General features: G+C 44.8%; 1 protein-coding gene across 1 annotated transcript; it reads left to right on the top strand.

Moving 5' to 3' along the window:
* The first annotated feature begins 6,163 nt into the window (after positions 1 to 6,163).
* Positions 6,164 to 17,856, top strand: LOC115056171 (zinc finger homeobox protein 3-like). Its single transcript, XM_029522430.1, has 12 exons — positions 6,164 to 7,265; positions 7,323 to 7,579; positions 7,631 to 7,832; positions 7,902 to 8,458; positions 8,607 to 8,820; positions 9,470 to 9,577; positions 11,995 to 13,477; positions 14,903 to 15,225; positions 15,295 to 16,387; positions 16,439 to 16,736; positions 16,858 to 17,526; positions 17,626 to 17,856. Exons 1-12 carry the CDS (start codon positions 6,164 to 6,166, stop codon positions 17,740 to 17,742), a joined length of 6,423 nt encoding a protein of 2,140 aa, XP_029378290.1. The 3' UTR covers positions 17,743 to 17,856.
* The last annotated feature ends 1,532 nt before the right edge of the window (positions 17,857 to 19,388 follow it).

The following is a 19,388-nucleotide window of genomic DNA, read 5'->3' as shown; positions in this document are numbered from 1 at the left end:
GAGGCTGTGAACATTGAGATCGTATTCCAGGTGCCGTCTAGCAAGACAGGTATGTGAAAGTGTAGCTGCTCAGACGTAGACAGTGTTTGCAGGGTGTGTAAATGTAAAGCAGGTTGATGCCGGCCATAGCTCACCCTCAGAGAGACAGGAAAAAACATAATATTTGGAATCAGAATCAGGCAAACCAAATTAAAGGGCGTGCAAATCCCCCATGTGCCTTCCTTTCCCCATTTCTGGCCTATCATCTATCTCTGGACCATGGTGGGGTTGTCATGTCGACCAGCCCACAAGTTACTATGACAACGGCTCAAGGGGAAGCACTTGCTAGGGAGGTTATTGCCTCCTTTGGGACATAAGAAGGACAGGGGGAATGTGAGCAGAGACAAAGATGGAGGGACTAACAGACACCAAAAAAGCTTAAATAAAGAGGGAGGTCAAGATGAAATGTGTTAGCTTGAGGTGTGTTTGAGTGTGACTCTGTGTGTGTGTGTGTGTGTGTGAGAGAGAGAGAGAAAGGCCACTTCACAGCCCATAATCATGCAGAATTGGACCCAGTGTGGAAGTCAGAGTTGTCCCATTGAATTTTTGAATGCACTACAAAGTTTCCTCCCTCCTGGGCGAGGCCTGAGCCGCTCCGGTTCATGATGTATTACATTTCCTCCTCAGTGCCGTACCCCAGGGCAGAAAAGGGCGGAGGCAAGGGAGGGAGTGACATTAAGGACCCTCCAAGGTGTCAGATGGGTCCCCAGCTTCCCCCACATTTTGTCATATAAATGTCATAAAGACAAGTTTGGAGTTGGGGAGCTTTTGGCTCTCCTTCTGCCTGGGGGGTATCACAGTGGTTAATTGCCCCATTAACACTGACAGGGTAAATTGGTGGAAGGGCTAACTATATATCACAGCGAAAACAACAACCCCTGGCATATACCTGAGGGCATGGAAAACATGGTGTAATTTACAGTATGGCCTTTGGATGTTAGAGAGTTAAATCTGCTTTTTAATTGGAAATGTAAACATACATTCACATGAGCACTTTAATATTTGTAAAATATTACAAATACAGTGATAATTAAATTTATCACTATGGAAATGAACTCACCATGGCATTCAAGACCAGGTCCTCTCAATTCAGCTCTGAACTTTCTTGAATTTACTCTAATCAAGAAAATGATTCTATTCTGCTCAAGAAAAATGAGACTTATGCGAGGACTTGTGCGTATTCACCTGCCTTTCTCTTTTCATTGTTTTAAATGGGGACAATAAAATGTGGTTGCAAATTCAAGTGTAAATGGGTATTTACATCAACAAGCCATGGTACAAATAACTGGACGTACCTTTTGAAAATATTTTATAACCATGTCACAGTACTGTACTGTGATAATTTTGTCATAATTAAATTCAAATTGGCTACATACATTGGTTTAAATCAAAGCAAAAATGGTCAGTAAAATGATTTTTTTGTGTTTATCAACTTTGCATGTTTACAGGTGATTCTTGTACATGGATATGGATAAAAATGTGATACGAATAGCTTTAATGCTACATGTAAGTATAAACAGGTAAACAGGCATTTTTATTTTATTTATGAATAGAAACAGTGAAATTCCTAATAGGCCATTGTTTCTCTCTCTCTCTCTCACACACATACATACACACACACACACACACACACACAGCAGGAGAGATGGAGAATACAGTGTATATAGGCCAACGTTAAAATTATATCACCCTTCACTGTCATTGTCTTCTGTTTTGATCTTTTGCTCATACATGACAAAAAATTGTCAGCGTTCTTAACTGCAGCCATATCAACAACAGAAAATGTCCATGCTGACATGAGGACAAGTGAACAGTCCCTGATTTATGTTTGTGATAACCTGCACACTTTGCTTTGGTGGCAAAGCTTACTTAAAGCGGTTTCAAATCGTAAAAATAATTACTAGATGTGCTATAAAAGTAAGTCAAATCATTTGCACAATTAGACTTAATTGATCAATGCATGGAGTATTTATTTACATATTCACATTTACATATTTACTATCACAAATGCAAGCAATCCAAAGCAGGACAAACCAGAAACAAATGCAACATAAAGAAATGCCATTAATATTCATATTCAGACAAGGCCTTGTTCTGCGGTTGTTTCACGCAGCATTGAACTGATAGTAACCTTATCGTAGTTAATGCTATAGCTTTTTTTTTTAAAGCTCCGGTAGTAATGGCTCGGTCTGTATTATTCCGATTTTTTTAATGGGAGGTTTAACTACAACGCCGAAGCCTGTATAATGTTTCTGAAATTGCATTTATGCAATTTTAAAATAAGGATCAGGCCAGCTTTGACAGTCACAGACAGATAAAATATTTGATCTTACAATCAAAAGCAGTTTTCACCTTCTGAAGCATGTACGATCGACATATTGCACATCCAGCGTGAAATCCACAATAGTATTATCATAACAATGGGCCTGAAGCCGAGTGGCGAGGATGCGACTTTGTCGTGACAAACACAGAAATGGACACGTCTATTTAGGCTTCAATATCATTTTTTTTTTTCAGTCTGAAAAATTCAACAGCAAACCACCATCCGCAACCCAGACCTGCAGCTTCAACCTGCTCAGTTACAAAACAAAGGTGAAAAGTCCCTTTCCATATAGACCAGGAGCGTATGTTTGACCAGAATGGACTGTCCTTATTTTTCAATTTAAACTGGTGTTCATATCTCTTTGGATGTTTTTCTGCCAAAATAATCTGGCGAAAACAGGCTGCAACTTTTCACAACAATCTGTCCAAAGCAAGTTATCAAAGAAATCTCGATATTCAATGAAGCATGCGCTATTTTCAGTGTAGGGTAATGCATTATCCTACATTTGAGCATATGACCCTTAGCTTTTCTGAAAAAATTATCAGTATCTCCACTGATCCTCCGGGCCCTGGCACTATGTCTATATTCAGAAGAGTATCGGGTTGGATTTGGTTTGTCGCATTTTGTCGCAGATTTTCTGGCATTAGATGTTCCAATGAAAAGCCTGTTGGAAAAAAAATACGTTTTTATCAATATCTACTGTATTTGAACATTTTTCTCATTTTTGATATCCTTCATAATATTTCTTTTTGTGTGACTAGATCTTTTTCTGCGATATTTTTTCTTCTTAATATTTTTAGATAAGCGCGAAATTTGACTAAGCATCTATCTGAAATTTGTTATAATTTCTCAGTGATTCTATCCGTTTCTGTAAATAAATTTCAGTCATTCAATTGCAATTTGTTGTACTTTTAAATATTTTCCTTGTTTTCTCTATGCGTCCTCGGTGGGCTCCCTCCCTCATGTGCCCTCTCTCTCTCTCTCTCTCTCTCTCCCTCTCTCTCTCTCTCGCGGAATCCTATTGATCCAAACGGGCTAATTAGCGGTGTCTGCGCAATTACGCACATGCGCACTGGGTGTAATCTCAGCCATTTTTTGAAGGAAACTAATTAGCAGGAATAAAGAGCCAAGTGTTTTTCCCCCCACAGTGATCAGAACTCATTCTACCTCTGGAGCTCGCACAAACCCCTCCGTCCCCCCATCGCCTGTTTACCACAGCCTATATGTAGCTTTAATTACACTGTTGTTTGGTAGCAACTTGGACCCCGCTGCTCTCTCTCCCTCTCCCCGTTTTTTTCCCCCTTCCTGCTGGCTCCGTTTGAACGCAGAGGATCATTCATAAGGAATGAGTGGGCTCTCTATGCGATTATTTTCTGGACTACTACACATCCAGCGTGCGGAGCTTTGTACCAGAGTCGCTGCAGAAATGTAAGTGTGCCATTTGTTTACGATATTAAGAGGAGCTGGGCGGTGAGGAGGAGGAGGTGGGGGTGTTTGATCAGTGCAGCCTAATTCGTACACATCGGAGCTTTTTTTTTTTTTTTTTTTTTTTGGTCGGTGTGTTTTAGTGCACTGATTCACCTGTTACTGGATTCTGAACGCGATCACTCCGGGTTCCGCTGGACCGGAGTGTGGCAGCCGGTGGTGCGATCCCACTGTAAACAAAGGCCGAAGTAGACTGGAGGCTGAGTGTTGGTCAGTGGCTTGACACCAGACGGACGAGAGACGGGGAGTGAACTATCCAAGTGGCTGTATTATCAAACAGCCCCGCTCCTGTGGGTGTGAATAGTGCAAAAATGCATCATAGTGCGATTACCTTGACAGTGGAGGATGCTGGGTGCCGTCCACCGGGTCCCCAGGAGGAGAGCTGGCGTTAGAAACACTATTTGTCCGAGTCCTGCGATGACAAACAAAATGCATTTTCCTAAAGTAGACTAGCTCCACACAACTCTTCTCCGTCTCTTCACACCCGTCTCTCCTTTCTCTCTTCTTACACACACGCACGCACGCGCACACACACATGCACGCACACATACACACACTGGTTTATTAAGATGGGGATCCGGGGAACACACTTTTTGTTGGATATTTGTAGATGATTTCATGCTGCAAAATCAGCAACTAATAATGTAATGTGTATGCACATTTTCAAACACCATACATCTTAAATTTCAGGTACTCTCTCTCTCTCTGTGCGTGTGTGTGTGTGTGTGCGTGCACGTGCTTAATTGACATGATCAGAATCAGTTTGTGGGTGCACAACAGGATGTACACACACATTATGATGACACACATGGATGTACACACACGTTGTTAAATGATGGTTTCCCGCACTTGTGATCAATAGAGAGCCAGGAATGCTTGTATAAATAGTTACATTGCCGATAGACCCAGGTTATTGATTGCAGTGTAAATGAAAATCTTTATCAGATTAGAGACTGTTCTCAGCTGCTGGCAGGCAGACCCAGCCCCTCAGCGCTCTCCGACAGGACAGTGGACAGCTGCCGTGGGCAAGGGTCTGTGGCCTGTGACATAAACACAGTACATTAAAGCACTATCAGAGTGCCGATATGAACCATATATCTTTAAGCTGCAGAGAGCGGAGAGATGGGGGTGGCTACAGGAGAGAGGGACAGAGGGTGTTGAAGGAGGAGGAGGGGGTTGGTTGAAGAAGAAGGTGAAAGGGTACATTAAGGTCTCTCCTTGATTAAAAAAGGTCAGTAATGAGTTTGTGGGACACCACACCGCGTAGGAGAGATGTATCTGTGTTATCTGGCATCCATCTGCCAGTCAGGAACATGAGGGGAGAAGAAGATGCATTTAGGAAGCCTCTGTAGCGATGAATGATTAAGAATCTTTTTGAAAGCTTTTTACAATTTATTTGGAATAGTGATTTACAGGAATGTTTGTAATCATGTGCGTGTGATAAAATGCTCCAGCTCCCTGCTAGTTTAATTACAACCTGACAATTTGGGTTGTTTTTTTTTTTTTTTTTTTTTTTTTTAAATATTTACACAAACACTTAATATATATTAATGAGATTCATGTTTATTTGTGTGGGTGTGTTTATACTGTGACTGTGACACAACATTGTACCCATTAAATGAGAACAGATTGAAATATAATGCATGCATCTGCAACTTCACCTCAAAAATGACCAGAGATTTTGATGCATGCATGTCTGAAATTCAAAGAAAACTTGTAAGAGCTTCACAAGTAATTTTTGAATTTTGGACTTAATTTGGCTATACAGGTGTTGACTGCATTGTTTCCACCTATTGTGTTTGAACTACTGTGGCATAAAATGGCCAGTGACTCACATGCTATCTCTGTACTAATGCACAGAAAAATACACTGGCTTTGTAAAAACTGTTCTTTTATCCTCCTTTGTCTACGTGTGGCAATTTAGTAGAAGCCTTTTACCTCACAAGCATTCAGTTCTTTATTTAATCCCATCCCCCGAGGAATATTAGACCTCCTGTGTAGCCTATACCTGCATTCCTCTACCTAGTTTAGTGCTCATGCTATTGATTTTCCCATTAAGAGCTAACGCTAACCCCTGAGTAACCAGCCTCCGTATTGCGCACTGTGAAGGCTGTATTGAACAGATGCTATCCAGGGACACTAATCAATGACCTCCACTGTTATGCAATATTATTTACATGACTCACGTATTTCAATTTCTTCAAAATTTTCCTTTCCTTTTTCTTCTTTCTCTGTCTGTCCCGCTCTCTTCTTCTTTTTCTCTGTATCTTAAACACACAGGTGGGGTAGTAATGCGTGGCAGCTGTAGCCTCTGGTATGGACAGCGGTGAGGGAGGAGGAGGGGATGGAGGGGGAGGAGAGGAGAGAGATGCTGACCTCAGTCCCCAGGCTTTATCTCTTCCTCTCCTGACCCTGGTGGTCAGTCCTGAGCAGGGGTCATCCTCTCATACCTCAGCCATGGCCCCTGCCAAAGAGCCCCTGACCCTGCCTCAGAAGGAGGAGGGGGGTGCAGAGGGGTCCCAGGCTAGAGAAGAGACCCAGGGAGGTGAGCGGAAAGTAGGAGGCCGGAATTCACAGGAGAATGGAGTGTGTCAAAAGCAGGGGATGAAGGAGGACTTCGGGAAGGGGTATTTGTCAGGGCAAAGGAAGGAAGAAGGGGAGGCGCATGCAGGTGCGGGAGAGGCATCAGTTACAGGGGGCCTCCCAGCAGCCCTTAGCAGCAGAGGCGGAGAGGAGGAGAAGGAAGTGGAGGAGGCCATCTCAAACCAAAGCCAAACCAAATCCAAATGTTCTTTATTACCTCAACAGAGCCAGCACAGCTCTTCTTCCAGCACTGCAAAGGCCAGTGGCACACATGACAGCAAAATAGCCGCCTCTCCAAAGCCCTCCCCCACTCCTTCCACCTCTCCAAAGCCCTCCCCTTTTCTTTCCACCTCTCCAAAGCACTTCACTAGCCCATCCTCCTCTTCTGCCCTGCTGAGCGAGACAGAGGTAAAAGACATTAAAGGAGATCAGGGCTGGATTTCTGGGTTTCCTCAGAGCTTTAAATCCCAGCAGTCTACTCTGGCTTTTTCACTGGCAGGTATGGAGCCTGCCAGAACGCCTGCTGAGGATGATGGGCCAGCAGGGGTTTCTCACTCTTCCACTCCCAATGGAGATGGTGCCAAAGCTCCAGAACCAAATGACAGCCAGCTAGACACAGAGGTGGATGACGAGAGAGACAAAGAAGGAGAACAGAAAGAAGCTGTCCTTAAAAACCTCAACCAAGACCTCTCTCCTAATTCACTGACGAGTCACATGACCATAATGCACTCACGCAATTCCTGCAAGACCCTCAAATGCCCCAAGTGTAACTGGCACTACAAGTCTCAGCATACGCTGCAAGTCCACATGAAGGAGAAACATCCGGAGACCGGAGGCCAGTGTGTGTGCGGCTCCTCTGGGGGAAAGTGTGTGTGTGGCGGTGCAACACGAGGCGTGTGTGCATACTGCAGTTCGGGGAAACCCCATCCTCGCTTGGCCCGTGGTGAAACTTACGCCTGTGGCTACAAGCCGTACCGCTGTGAGGTGTGTGACTATGCTACCTCATCGAAAGGCAACCTCAGCATACACATGCAGTCGGACAAACACCTTAATAATGTTCAAACCGGGGGACACTCGAATGGACACGTGCATTCTTCTCACATTAGCAACAACAGCAGCTCCTCCAATGGTCCCACAGTGGATGAGCCAGTATACAAACTCCCGCTCTCTCTTCCCACGCCTGCTACCCAGCCTGCGAAGCTCACCCCACCTCTACACACTCACTCTCATGGTAAACGGTGGCGGTGTGATGTGTGTGACTATGAGACCAGCATTGCCCGTAACCTGCGCATACACACCACCAGCGAGAAACACACACATAACATGCTACGGCTCCAGAGAGGTTATTACCTGTCCCACTGCAGGAGCCTTGCGCCACAGTTTAAACACCTTCAAAACACAGGTGAGTGATTCATCACGCCCTCTGCGCTCGTGCAATGTGAAATTTAAAAATGTTTTGGTTTTTAACCAGCTTGTCTCTTTGTTTTAGGAGCTGAGCTCACCTTGAACATGCGACTAACCAGTCAACAAGTCGCAGAACAACCAGTCACCCTCGGGTCTACGCTGACTCCTTCTCCCTCCCCCTCCCCTTCGCCGCCCCCTGCCCCATCTCTGTCCCCCACCGGACCGCTCTCTCAGGGCGTGTTCCAATGCCTTGTCTGCTCATGTTTTACATCTGACAGCTTGGAGTCTGTTGAGCAGCACCTGAATGCCCCTCGCTCTTTACCCCAGTCTGAGTGGTGCTCCCTTGTCGCTGGTGGCTGCCACTGCAGACTGTGTGGCTACACCACCCCACTAAGGGCTAACTTCTCCTTACACTGCCAGACTGACAGACACCGCACCCGGTACCAGCTCACTGCTCACCTCCAGGAGGGGGGAGACAGGGGTCAGGAGGGGGCTGCCCTTATTGCTAAGGGAAACCCGGTCCAGCTGAGGTGCAACTTGTGTGACTATGTGACCAGCAGTTTGGAGAAGCTACAAGGACATTCCCTGAATTCACACCACAAGGCTGGCGTCCGGGTTTACCGAGTCAGTAGATGGTCAACATTAATGCAACCTTTTTTTTTTGAAATGATGTATTTAAATGTATTTAGAACATTGTCACATGAGCCAATTTATTATCATCCAACAATAATAATTAATATGCATTCTGCCCTTTTATACATTATGTCTTTAGTTCCTGCAGCAGTATGATGGTGAAGTCGATGGAGGTTCGTGGCTGTTCCATTGTCTCCTATGCAACCACTCCTCCTCTTCTAAACTCCAAGTACTAAAACACAGTCAAACCCCAACGCATCAGCAGAGGGAAGAGCTACTACAGCTGCAGCCAATGGGCGGAGAGGAGCTGGCAGCCATTTTTACCATCAGGAAAAGCCCTGATGATGTCACAGGTGGGATGCAAACTGTGTAGGTGTATTTTATTTCATGCTGAATACACTTGCTGATTTAAGAATAACAGTAGGCAGATGGTTAAGCTGAAAAGAGTGAGAAAATACGTAATGACTGTTGCTGAAATATTGATTAAGTAAATTGATCAGTCAATACACATCCTTGTTATATCTCCAATCACCCCTGACAACAGCTAACTAGCATCTGCTAATCAATGAACCAATACAAATCCCCTGGACAAGAATAGGGGGAGGTGGAGGCCACTCACTAGTCTGTGCATAATAAAACAGCACATTGAGGCTGAACACTGATCTGGACTGTGTGAACCACTGACTCAAAACATTTCAAATGAGTAGTTCACACTTCAGTTGTAAATTGAGTCTATCCTGTTATTTGTCTCTGTGTAGATTAAGACTTATTGAGAGGAACTGATGTGTTGTAAGTCCATATTACCTCTACTCCACCTCTGAGGAGAATCTAATGGAGAATCAATACTTGATCAATAGTGTATGCAGGCAAGGAAGAGTGAGGTGTGGTCCAAACACATTGGTCTTTTTGAGGAATGCTATCAGGAGGATAATGTGAACTACAATTAGCCCTTATGAAGCATTATGTTTGCATAACATAAGCATTTGTGTCGTCCCTTCCCAGAAGAACTCAGTGAGGATATGGAAACTTCCGTTGAGACCACCACTGGTCCTTTGGAAACAACCAAAGACACATGCAACTTGGGGGCGAAGAAGGTTTCTGAGGAGACAGGTACGTATTAAAGAAAGTTACCCTATGGCTCAAATGACATATTTTATGATGATACTATGTATGATATTATACAGTTTTACACAGATAGTAATTATAATATGTGCTCACATAAATTAAAATTTTAAGAAGAACCTAGAGGGGAGGAAAGAGAAAAGAGGGAGTCAGTGCCATCAGCCAAGCGTCCATCCTCTGGATGCAGAGAAATGGAAAACTCCATCTCAAACAAACGCCCCAGAATACACCAGCAAAATGAGAACCAGCAGGTGAGCTTGAGATAAGTATTCTCATAATAGGCATAGCATGTTTGTGTGCATATATAATGTAACAATGGACACAATAAAAGCAGTTTTGGATGAGAGCACGTAGCCTAGCTAGGTTTCGAAACAAAACACTGACTATTTTACTTCCTGCTTCTCTCTTCTCTCAGACTGTCCAGTGCCCTTTGTGCCAGGTTAAACTCCCATACACACACCTTCGACAGCATCTCACACATGTGCACAGCGTAGCACAAGACTGTGTGGACAAACTCATCAGCACAGTAAGTGTATTCAAGTGTGTATTTGTTATATTCGCGTTCATCAGGAAGCAAAAAAATAAAATTAAGGGAGGCAAAGCGGTTGGGGGTGAGGGGGTGGGGGAGTGGGGGAGAGTGAAATGTAGGGAGACAATTCCATTAAGAAGGCACCAGAGAGAAAGGCAGTGCTTTTTTTTAATGCATGTTTAAGTAGCTCCTCGCTATCATCTTTGATGCAGCCGTACATTCTGTGTGTATGTGCATGCGCCTCTTTCAGAGTGGAAGAGAGAGGGTTTGAGTGAGTGAGTGAGGGAAAAGCCAGTCTTTCTATAATGCATGTTTAAGTAGCCCTCTATTACCAGAAGTGCAGTCAAGCTAAAAAGGGGCCCCCATGCTTTTTACTGTGTCTCTCCAACTAACAAAGACTGGTCATCTATCCACATCACCATCCTCCATCTCCCTGGCCCATATGCTAAGTGGCCTTTGTCTCTTGCTCTCTTCGCCTCCACTTCACTGACTGCTTTTCACCCTTTCTCCCCTCTGCTGTCCCTCCCTCCCCCTCCAGCTACTCCTATCATTCCTATTCTGCAATCTCTGTCCCTGCCCCTCCCTTTCTGCCTCTGCCAAGCTCTCTATTTCTTACGCGTTACCCCTCCCTTACTCACACTCTCTCTCGCCAAAGCATTTTTTTTTTTTTTTGTTCATTGCCCCATACTTCCTCCCTCCCTCTTCCTGCTCTCTCTCTTTCTCATATTCAACACCCCTTGGCCCCCCACTCTCCACACCACCATCATCATCCTCCCTCCTACCCCTCCTACCCCTTCCTCACTCTCTCTGATAGTAATTGAGGTTCATTAATTCAGACTGAGGTGATGATGGCCATTATGTACCTTGCTTTCCAATTACGCTCTCTAGATTAAGCTTGACCTTCAGTTTTCTCTGCAGTGTGTAAGTGTGGCGTGTGTGTGTGTGTGTGGTTGTTCCTCTCTGTCTCTCATTAAGATGTTATGCAGAGAAAACTCTTGTCATGTAAATCTCATCTTTGGCTGCCCGTCCTTTCCTCAGGGTAGCTCAGTGTTCACATAGATATAGTATTTGCTTTCAGTGCTTGAAGCTGTGGAGACGGAGGTTTTCTATATGAAGAATGATTTTAAATAAATTCATTATTCACCTCAGTAAAGTTTTATTAAACCCTTGGGACATGTTGGAGGGTATCATAGGAGCTGAAGGGCAAACCCACAGATCTCAACCATATACACTTATTACCAAATTGATGTGCCAAGCGCCTGTACTGCTATGCAGGAAAGTGCAATGTAGATATAACAATACGCTCACAGATTCACGCTTTAATGTTTTATGATATTAGGACAGGGAGTGCAGGCACTGCATGTTTATACATCTTGGTATTTGCTTCCCATTATGCTGTACAATTAAGCATCTTTTATTCATAATGTTGTATGAGCAAAATATCATAAGATCCCATATCTCTTTTATTCTGAATTGGTAAAAGAACAGTGTAACTACAATACAATTAAGTTAAAAGAATAGAGGAAGAAACCCAGAAAGAGCAAAACTGACAGACTGTTGTATTATTATTATTATTTTTTTTTCTTCCAGGTCGCACCATCCGTGGAACAACGGCAGCCTCAGCTGGAAACGGAACTACAAACAGACTCGCACACAGACGATGCTCAGAAAAATAAAACCGCCAAGAATAACAATGACAGTTGTTCCCATACTGCTGATTCCATTTCCTCTGTTGATTCACAGAAAAACAAAGGTTGGTGTAACATGAAATATGTCCACATTTTAGCTACCAAACAATGCCATGTTGTCTTTTTGGCTTTGTGTTGTTTGAAAAATAACTTTAAATTCACAGTCACTATTCCTGTGCATTTTGCAGGCAATTCAGTGGCAAACACTGAGGGAGATGTAGCCGCACCCAAAGATGTCACAGCTCTACTTACCCCACCCCTAGAAGACAACACCACTCACCCTTCCAATGGGAGACTGGCTCCTCAGTCCCCGACTCAGATCCCCCCCTCCTCACCCCCCACCTCCCCACCTAGTGATACCCCCTCCCTTTCCGATCGCCATGGTTACCGGTTCCGTTGCAGCAGGTGCAGCCTGGCGTTCCCCACTCAGGAGAAGCTCCAGCTGCACTGGCAGTACCATGCCATGAGGGCGGCGACAGAGTGCCCCCTCTGTTCGAGACAATGCCGCAGTCAGGAGGCTCTGCAGAGACATATGCAGAACACGCACTCACAGCTGGACAACACCCAGGGGCAGAATACTCTATTACAGTCTCATACTGCCCAATACATGGAGCCTAATAAGAGTGCCATTCAACAGGAGTTTAGTTTTTCACCCCAAGTGGGCCAAGAGGCAGGAGAGGGCGAGGATGAAGAATTAGAGGAAGAAGCACTAAACCTGGAGGGGAAAGAGAGACAAAAAGAAGACGTTAAAATGAAAGAAAAAGACGTGGTTGAAGTTGATGGAGGTGAGGTGGATTTAACTGACCAAGAAAAAGGGCCACATGAGGAGATAATGTCAGACCCTAGTTCAAGTTCACTTGTCAAAAAGAGTACTAACCCAACAATGGACCGCTATCTTGATCCATCCAGGCCTTATAAATGCACCATTTGTTCTGAATCTTTTACTCAGAAAACCATTCTCCTGGTTCATTTTAACTCAGTGTCCCATCTGCACCGGGCCAGACGAGCCCTGCAAGACTCTGGGGCAGGTATAGCTCCCCCCGAGGTTCCCCGTGTCCCAGATCCAAGACCTTACCGCTGCAGACTTTGTGGAGTGGGCTATAGCCAGAGCTCCACACTGGACATACATCTTCGCTCTGTCCTTCATCAGACTAGAGCCCGTGCTGCCCAGAACCCAGCATCACAGACCTCAGCATCTAGTTTAGCTGTTCCTGTTTCAGTCTCCACTAGTGCTACTCAGCCTGCGACCACCCGAGAGGAGGGATCCAAGAATTCACCATTCACTAAGAGGCCAGATGTAGTGAGCTCTTTATCCTCTACCTTAATAGGCCCTGGCTTAATAAATGAGACCCCGCCAACCATCTCTAACCAAACTGACAGCCAGCAAGCTAAAAAGAGAGTGGCAGAGCTTCTAGCATCACGAAACCAGCTAATGTTAATACAGCAGCAGCAGTTAGCCCAGGCTCAGGCACAAGTCCAAGCTCAGTTGCAGCAACACACAGCTCTGCTCCATTCCCAAGTTATGCAACACCTTCCCTTAGGGCCAGAGAGTCTCCTTAAACAACACTTCCCCCTGGCTCCAGACAACCTGCTCTCTCTGCAGCAACAACTCCTTCTGCCTTTTTACCTGTCAGGAGATATGAAACTTGACATGAGCTCAGAACATGGCCAGTTAGTTTCTCCTTGTTCTGTCCCAAAAGAACAGGTTAAGGCAGAAGCTAAAATAGAGTCCACAGCTCAAACTGATGAGAAACAAACGGAGAGACAAAGTTCAAAGTCAGTCACTCAACCTAAGGAACCTGCGCATTTTGAAACCAAGTTTGACACTGTTTTCAGCGGATCTTCTTTTCACCAGACAGAAATGGAATGCAGCAATCCTTCTCTTGAGGGGGAAAAAGAAGGGACGCATGTACCTGCAGTTAAAAATGAGAGTCAAAAGGAGGAAACTTCATACAATCTTGGATTGCAATGCCCCCCTCCCAGAGTGCCCTATGCTGCTGTGAATGGGGAGCCTCTTAGAGCCCTATTGCAGAGTTATGGCTATGAGTTAGCACTACAATATATACAAAATAGACACAGACACCAGCAGCAGATAGCAATTCAAACCGAACCTGATAAACAGGAGTGTTCTGATCTCAACAAAATGGAGGTGAGTTTGAGGGAGGAAAGGGGTGAGTTTAGTGAACAAGTTGATGAAAAGATGGGAAGTTGTAACAAAGATGACAAAATAAAGGAGGGAAAACAAGATAACCTGCCTCTAGATGAAAAAGAGAACAAAAATTACGAATCAGCAATCAAAGAAAAAAGATGCTGTGGAGGAGGAGAAAAGTGTAAAGACTGTGGGAAGTTTTTTTCAGATGCCCTAATTTTAAAAAGCCACCAAGAATACATTCACAGGATGCTATTTCCCACTGCTGCTCTAGAGAAGTTTTCTAGAAATTACAGGCTGCAGTATGACCAGATGTACCCTCTAACACAGCCAAAATCTGAGGAAAATTTAGCAACTTGCCCCCAAACTCCTGCTTCAGCCCCAGCCACACCAGAGTCTGAAGCGGCGGTGGAGCGAGTTAGGCCTCAAGTTAAAACCCTTGCACCTTCACCTGTACCATTAGCTTCAGATACTGCAACCAAAACATGTGCTATAGCTGCAGATGTGACAACGCCTGGCTCTGCAGTTACCTCTCCTCCATCTCCTTTGCCACCGCAAGAATCTACACAACAAGAGGCTCAGATCCCAGGCACGTCTGCTTCACCTACTTCTCAAACTACTTCCATGTCTCTTCCTTTACCTAAAATACCTATGCTGTCTCTGCCGTTGCCCCAGCTTCCTATACCCCCATTGCCTCTACCTAAGCTTCCCTTACCCACCATTCCCTTCCCATTGGAATTGCCTCTCCTTCCTCCAGTTGTGATGCAGTCTGTGGCCCTCCAGCCCCAACCTTGGTTAGACTCAAGTGTGAACCCTGAGCTGGCAAAACTTTACCAATCTCAACTTAAGCCAGGATTGCTAGCGCAACCACCTCAGCTTAGTCCAGCATTGTTAGCTCCACAACCACAGCTAAGCCCAGCTTTATTAAGCCAGCCTCCACAACTCAGTACTACATTGCTGGGTCAGCCATCTCCAGCCGGGCCCATCCAAACAGGACAGCAATCGCAGGTCAGCCCAACCATACTTGAACATCAGCAGGGTAAGAGAACCAGAACTCGGATCTCTGAGGAGCAACTTGCTGTTCTGAGGAGACACTTTGATATTAACAGTCTACCCAGTGATGAAGAGATCAACAAGATGTCTGCTCAGTCTGGTCTGCCTCACAAAGTAATTAAACACTGGTTCCGCAACACCTTATTTAAAGAGCGCCAGAGAGACAAGGATTCCCCTTACAATTTTAATAACCCCCCAAGCACAGCCTTGGAGGACTGTAAAGAAGAATTAGCACAGAATCAAGCTCTAACACTTTCCCCATGTTCACTGTCCCCAGGCCTCCCAGCCAACATATCCCCACAGCCCCAGACAGTAGAACTCCAGAAAGGGGAGCCTCATAGGGGACGGCGCTCTTCCCGAACCCGCTTCACAGAGCAACAGCTGGAGACTCTGCAGGGGGTATTTGAGGCCACTCCTTACCCCAGAGAGGAAGAGTATGACAGATTGTCTGCTCTGTTATCACTCCCTAACAGAGTCATTGTGGTATGGTTCCAAAATGCTAGACAGAGAGCCCGCAAAAATCAAGATCGAGGTACAGAAGATGGAACAGAGGGGAAGAACCAGCTTGACAGTATTAACAGACAGAGAAATGGGTTCTGCAGGAATGATGATAGTGAGGATAACAGTTGTGGGGATGAAGGACAGGCTGACTCTCAAAATGAAAACTCCATGGATCTGACTTATGAGTATTACAACCAACCTGACTCACCTGTTGATTCTTCTATTCAATCCACAGAAAATGAGCATCCAACATCCAAAGGTGAACCAACACATGTAACAATGAAACAGGGTGAAAAAATGCTCTCTCCTCAGGGTGACAAGAACCCAACTCTAGCTCAAAAACGGGAGGGAATTTCAGATGTAGACATCCAGCAAAAGGAAATTCTTCCAGCTATGAAAACAGGATCTTCTTCACAACCTGACCCCAAGCTACAGCCAGAAAGGACTCCAGATAGGTCCCAGACTTCACAAAAAACAGTACCCAGTGTCCCATCTACAATTCATTCCACCCAGGGGCACAGTCCTAGTCCTGCTTTTGATCAAGCTCCTGAAAAGCCTGCTGAGGTGTTACCTAGCCTACCTTCTGCTCCAGAGACAGAAACAAGGCACACTCAGTCTGATGCCCCCTCTGGCCTATCCACTGAAACACAGCCACAAAACCAGCTCCAACTGCAAACCCAGGCACAGTTCCAGTGCAGTCTCTGTCCTGTTTCTTTGTCATCATTCCAGCTGTGGCAGGAGCATCAGACCAGGCACCTCCTGGCAGCTCAGTCCCAGGTCCAACTCCTCCACTCTGGTTTCACAGATCGGGCCATGCCTTACATGATGCTCCCCCCTAACCACACCCTGATGGCCAGCCAAATGCTTACAGGTGCTATGTCTCAGATGCACCCTAATGCCACTCATCCCATGATTTCCCACTTAAACAGCATGCAAATAAAGAATACACTCTCTGATCACCCAAGTAACACCCTCACCAGCCTGCCTCAAAGTTCCCTGACACCACTGAAGCAGAGTGCAAAGCTTATACCGGAGACCAGTTTTGAAGGCCAAAGGGGGGCAAGAGAGATTGAGGAGGAGCACAGAAGAGATAAGCGACAGAGAACAACCATCACCCCAGAGCAGCTTGAAGTGTTGTATCAACGCTACAGTTTGGACTCAAACCCCACAAGAGGAGTCCTAGAAAGCATTGCACGAGATGTGGGCCTGACAAGACGTGTGGTCCAGGTACTTCATGGATGTTTGTATTGTTTTGAGTGAATGCTTTTGAAAGAAAGGAGGACAAAGAAAATGGCATAATATTGTTGTGTATTTCAAATTTTAAAACACACTGGGTTTTCCTCCACAGGTATGGTTTCAGAATACACGAGCAAGAGAGAGAAAAGGACAGTTCCGGTCAACGGGACCAGGATCCAGCTTCAGCTTGGGTTTGAACCACCTACGCTGCCCATTCTGCAGGGCTCTGTTCAAAGTAAAGAGTGCTCTGGATGCCCACATAAAGTCACGCCACTGGGCAGAAGCGGAAAGAGCAGGCTACAACCTATCCCAGAATAATGGATCCAGTGGGCAGATTGGGTTACCTATGCCAACAGTCATGGACAGACCAGGCCCATCTATCTCCTCCAACCTTATCTCAAATCATGGCTATGTCAACAACAAAGAGTTAACTGTGAAGGCACCTGTGACCTCTTTGTCTACAAGCACTGATCTGAACAACCCAGAGGAGGAGGATGACTATGAGGAAGATGATGATGATGAATTCCCATGTGAAGAGGGTTCCAATATGGCTGACCATTCGTCTCCTAGTCCCGAGGGATCTGGGGGTCCAAGCTCAGATTGGGGTGAGATGCAAATTCTACAGCAGCACCACCACCATCAACAGCAGCGCCAAAGGACACAGATGAGCCACTTCCAGGTACTCCAGCTCAGAGACTTCTATAGCAACCACCGCACACCCAACCGACAGGAGTGTGAGACACTGGGCCAGGAGTTAGGACTGCCTCACCGCGTGGTGCAGGTATATGTTCCAAATGCTCAAATCTGAAGAAAATGTGGTTTGGTCTATGTTTAAATAAATTAAATATTAGTCTAATAACTTGTATTCATGTTTTTACAGGTGTGGTTTCAGAACGCCAGAGCCAAGGAGAAGAGGGCTAGGAGCCTGAGCTCTGACTCTGCAGAGCAGGAACAGGCTGAGCTGTCTGCAGGGGCAGGGGAGAGAGACAGAGCCTAAAGAGGCACAACAAGATCCCTTTGCTTCTTTCTACCATATTTTCTGTACAACCCCCCCTGCACCTGCGGTCAACCTCTTAACATATACCCTGTCCACTTTGCTGCCAAACCTGTAACCTGAACACCCCAAAGATGCTTAGCCACAGTGGCCCAAAGACACTCTCTCAACTGAAAGTAGGAGAGAGCCCCAACCCACTCCTCTATACCACAGCTTTCCTCTTTTCATTTTGTTGTTTCAAACTCCTCCCTGGTCTGTCATTTCTCGTTGAAAAGAGCTCCTCTCCCTATTCCGTCAGAAACCTTACTACAACCAAACACCACCTTGATAAAAACCAACCAGATGCCACAGAGGCCAAAGAGCATTCTCAAAGTATGTGACCTCACTGCCCAGCTAGACCTGCAGTCTACCTCTCAGTCTGCATGACAGACTCACAATGGGCCCTCCACAAGACAGTGCTAGATGACTAGCTGTGTAGCATGTAGTCCCAGTCTGCACAAGGCTGGAAAAGAAATTGTCAAAGAGATTTTAGTGTAAATAGAAAGCTCCAAAAGATAAACTTGAAGAAAACAAAGCAGTTAACAGTGAAAGAAGAAGAAGAAGAAGAAGAAAAATGGAATAATATCCTTGAAATAGACCGAGGTATTCGCATAGAGCTTTTGTAAAGACTGACTCAGATTCCAAAGCTCGTAACCAAAATTTTACATGTCTGTGGATTTAGTTTCAACATGTTTGTTTTCAATAACAAACTACAGAGCTGACGTCTGAATGGTGAAGAGGTGAGATCTGCACCTGGCATAGGTAAGCCGAGTACCAATAGACTGATATGGTGCTAGGATGCAGCTTCACCCTCCACAAGCCAATGATGAGTCTTCTGTTGTACATGTACACCTTCTATGTTCCTTTAGTGGATAACAGCCCAAATAGCACAGAACGTAAAGGCCAGTTTGTCCTGAGAGGGGCAAACGATTTTTTTATAGCACTCAACCATTATGCTGTATATGAAAACTTTAACCAAACTCAAATTTACATTGTGTGTGTTTAGTAATAGTTTCTTAATATAAATCTTATGGATTGAGATAAACTGTCTTGCTTCGATATAATAGTGTCATGATTATAAAAAGATTATGACAGCTTTGATATGTTCAGGCAAGGTGACTTACTGCCTTTCCACTCTATTTGAATATACCAATGGCTTACCAATGTTATGTGATTAATGTAAAGCTTTCTATGCTCAGGTCAACAGCTCAACATAGCTCCGCGTCAAATGTGATCTTAATACTGTATTTTTCTGTTTGTAAAACAGAAAAAGCATGGTTTAACCTTGGATTAAGTATTGAAAGATATCTACAGAAACATCTCTGTATTTCAAAGATCTGAGCTTTTCACCTTTGAGTAATAGATTGTTACAAAAACCTTATTGAAACTAAAGTGTTTAATAGTGTGAGGGGTAAATGTACAGTATTTAGCTTTTGTATGGTTGACTCAAGACTTCATTGGATGTTTGAGACATTAGCCCCCATTTTCACTCACAGATGGGGAGCTACTGCGCAAAGCTGAGAAAAAAAAAAAAAAAAAAAACTTTGGATGTTATTGATGTTATTTTTGTACACTTAATTTATTTTCCCTCTTTCTCCCTCCCTACCTGC

The sequence above is a fragment of the Echeneis naucrates genome, chromosome 16 (genome assembly GCF_900963305.1).
Source record: "Echeneis naucrates chromosome 16, fEcheNa1.1, whole genome shotgun sequence".
Classification (NCBI taxonomy): domain Eukaryota; kingdom Metazoa; phylum Chordata; class Actinopteri; order Carangiformes; family Echeneidae; genus Echeneis; species Echeneis naucrates.
This window is presented reverse-complemented; position numbering and strand designations above follow the sequence as displayed.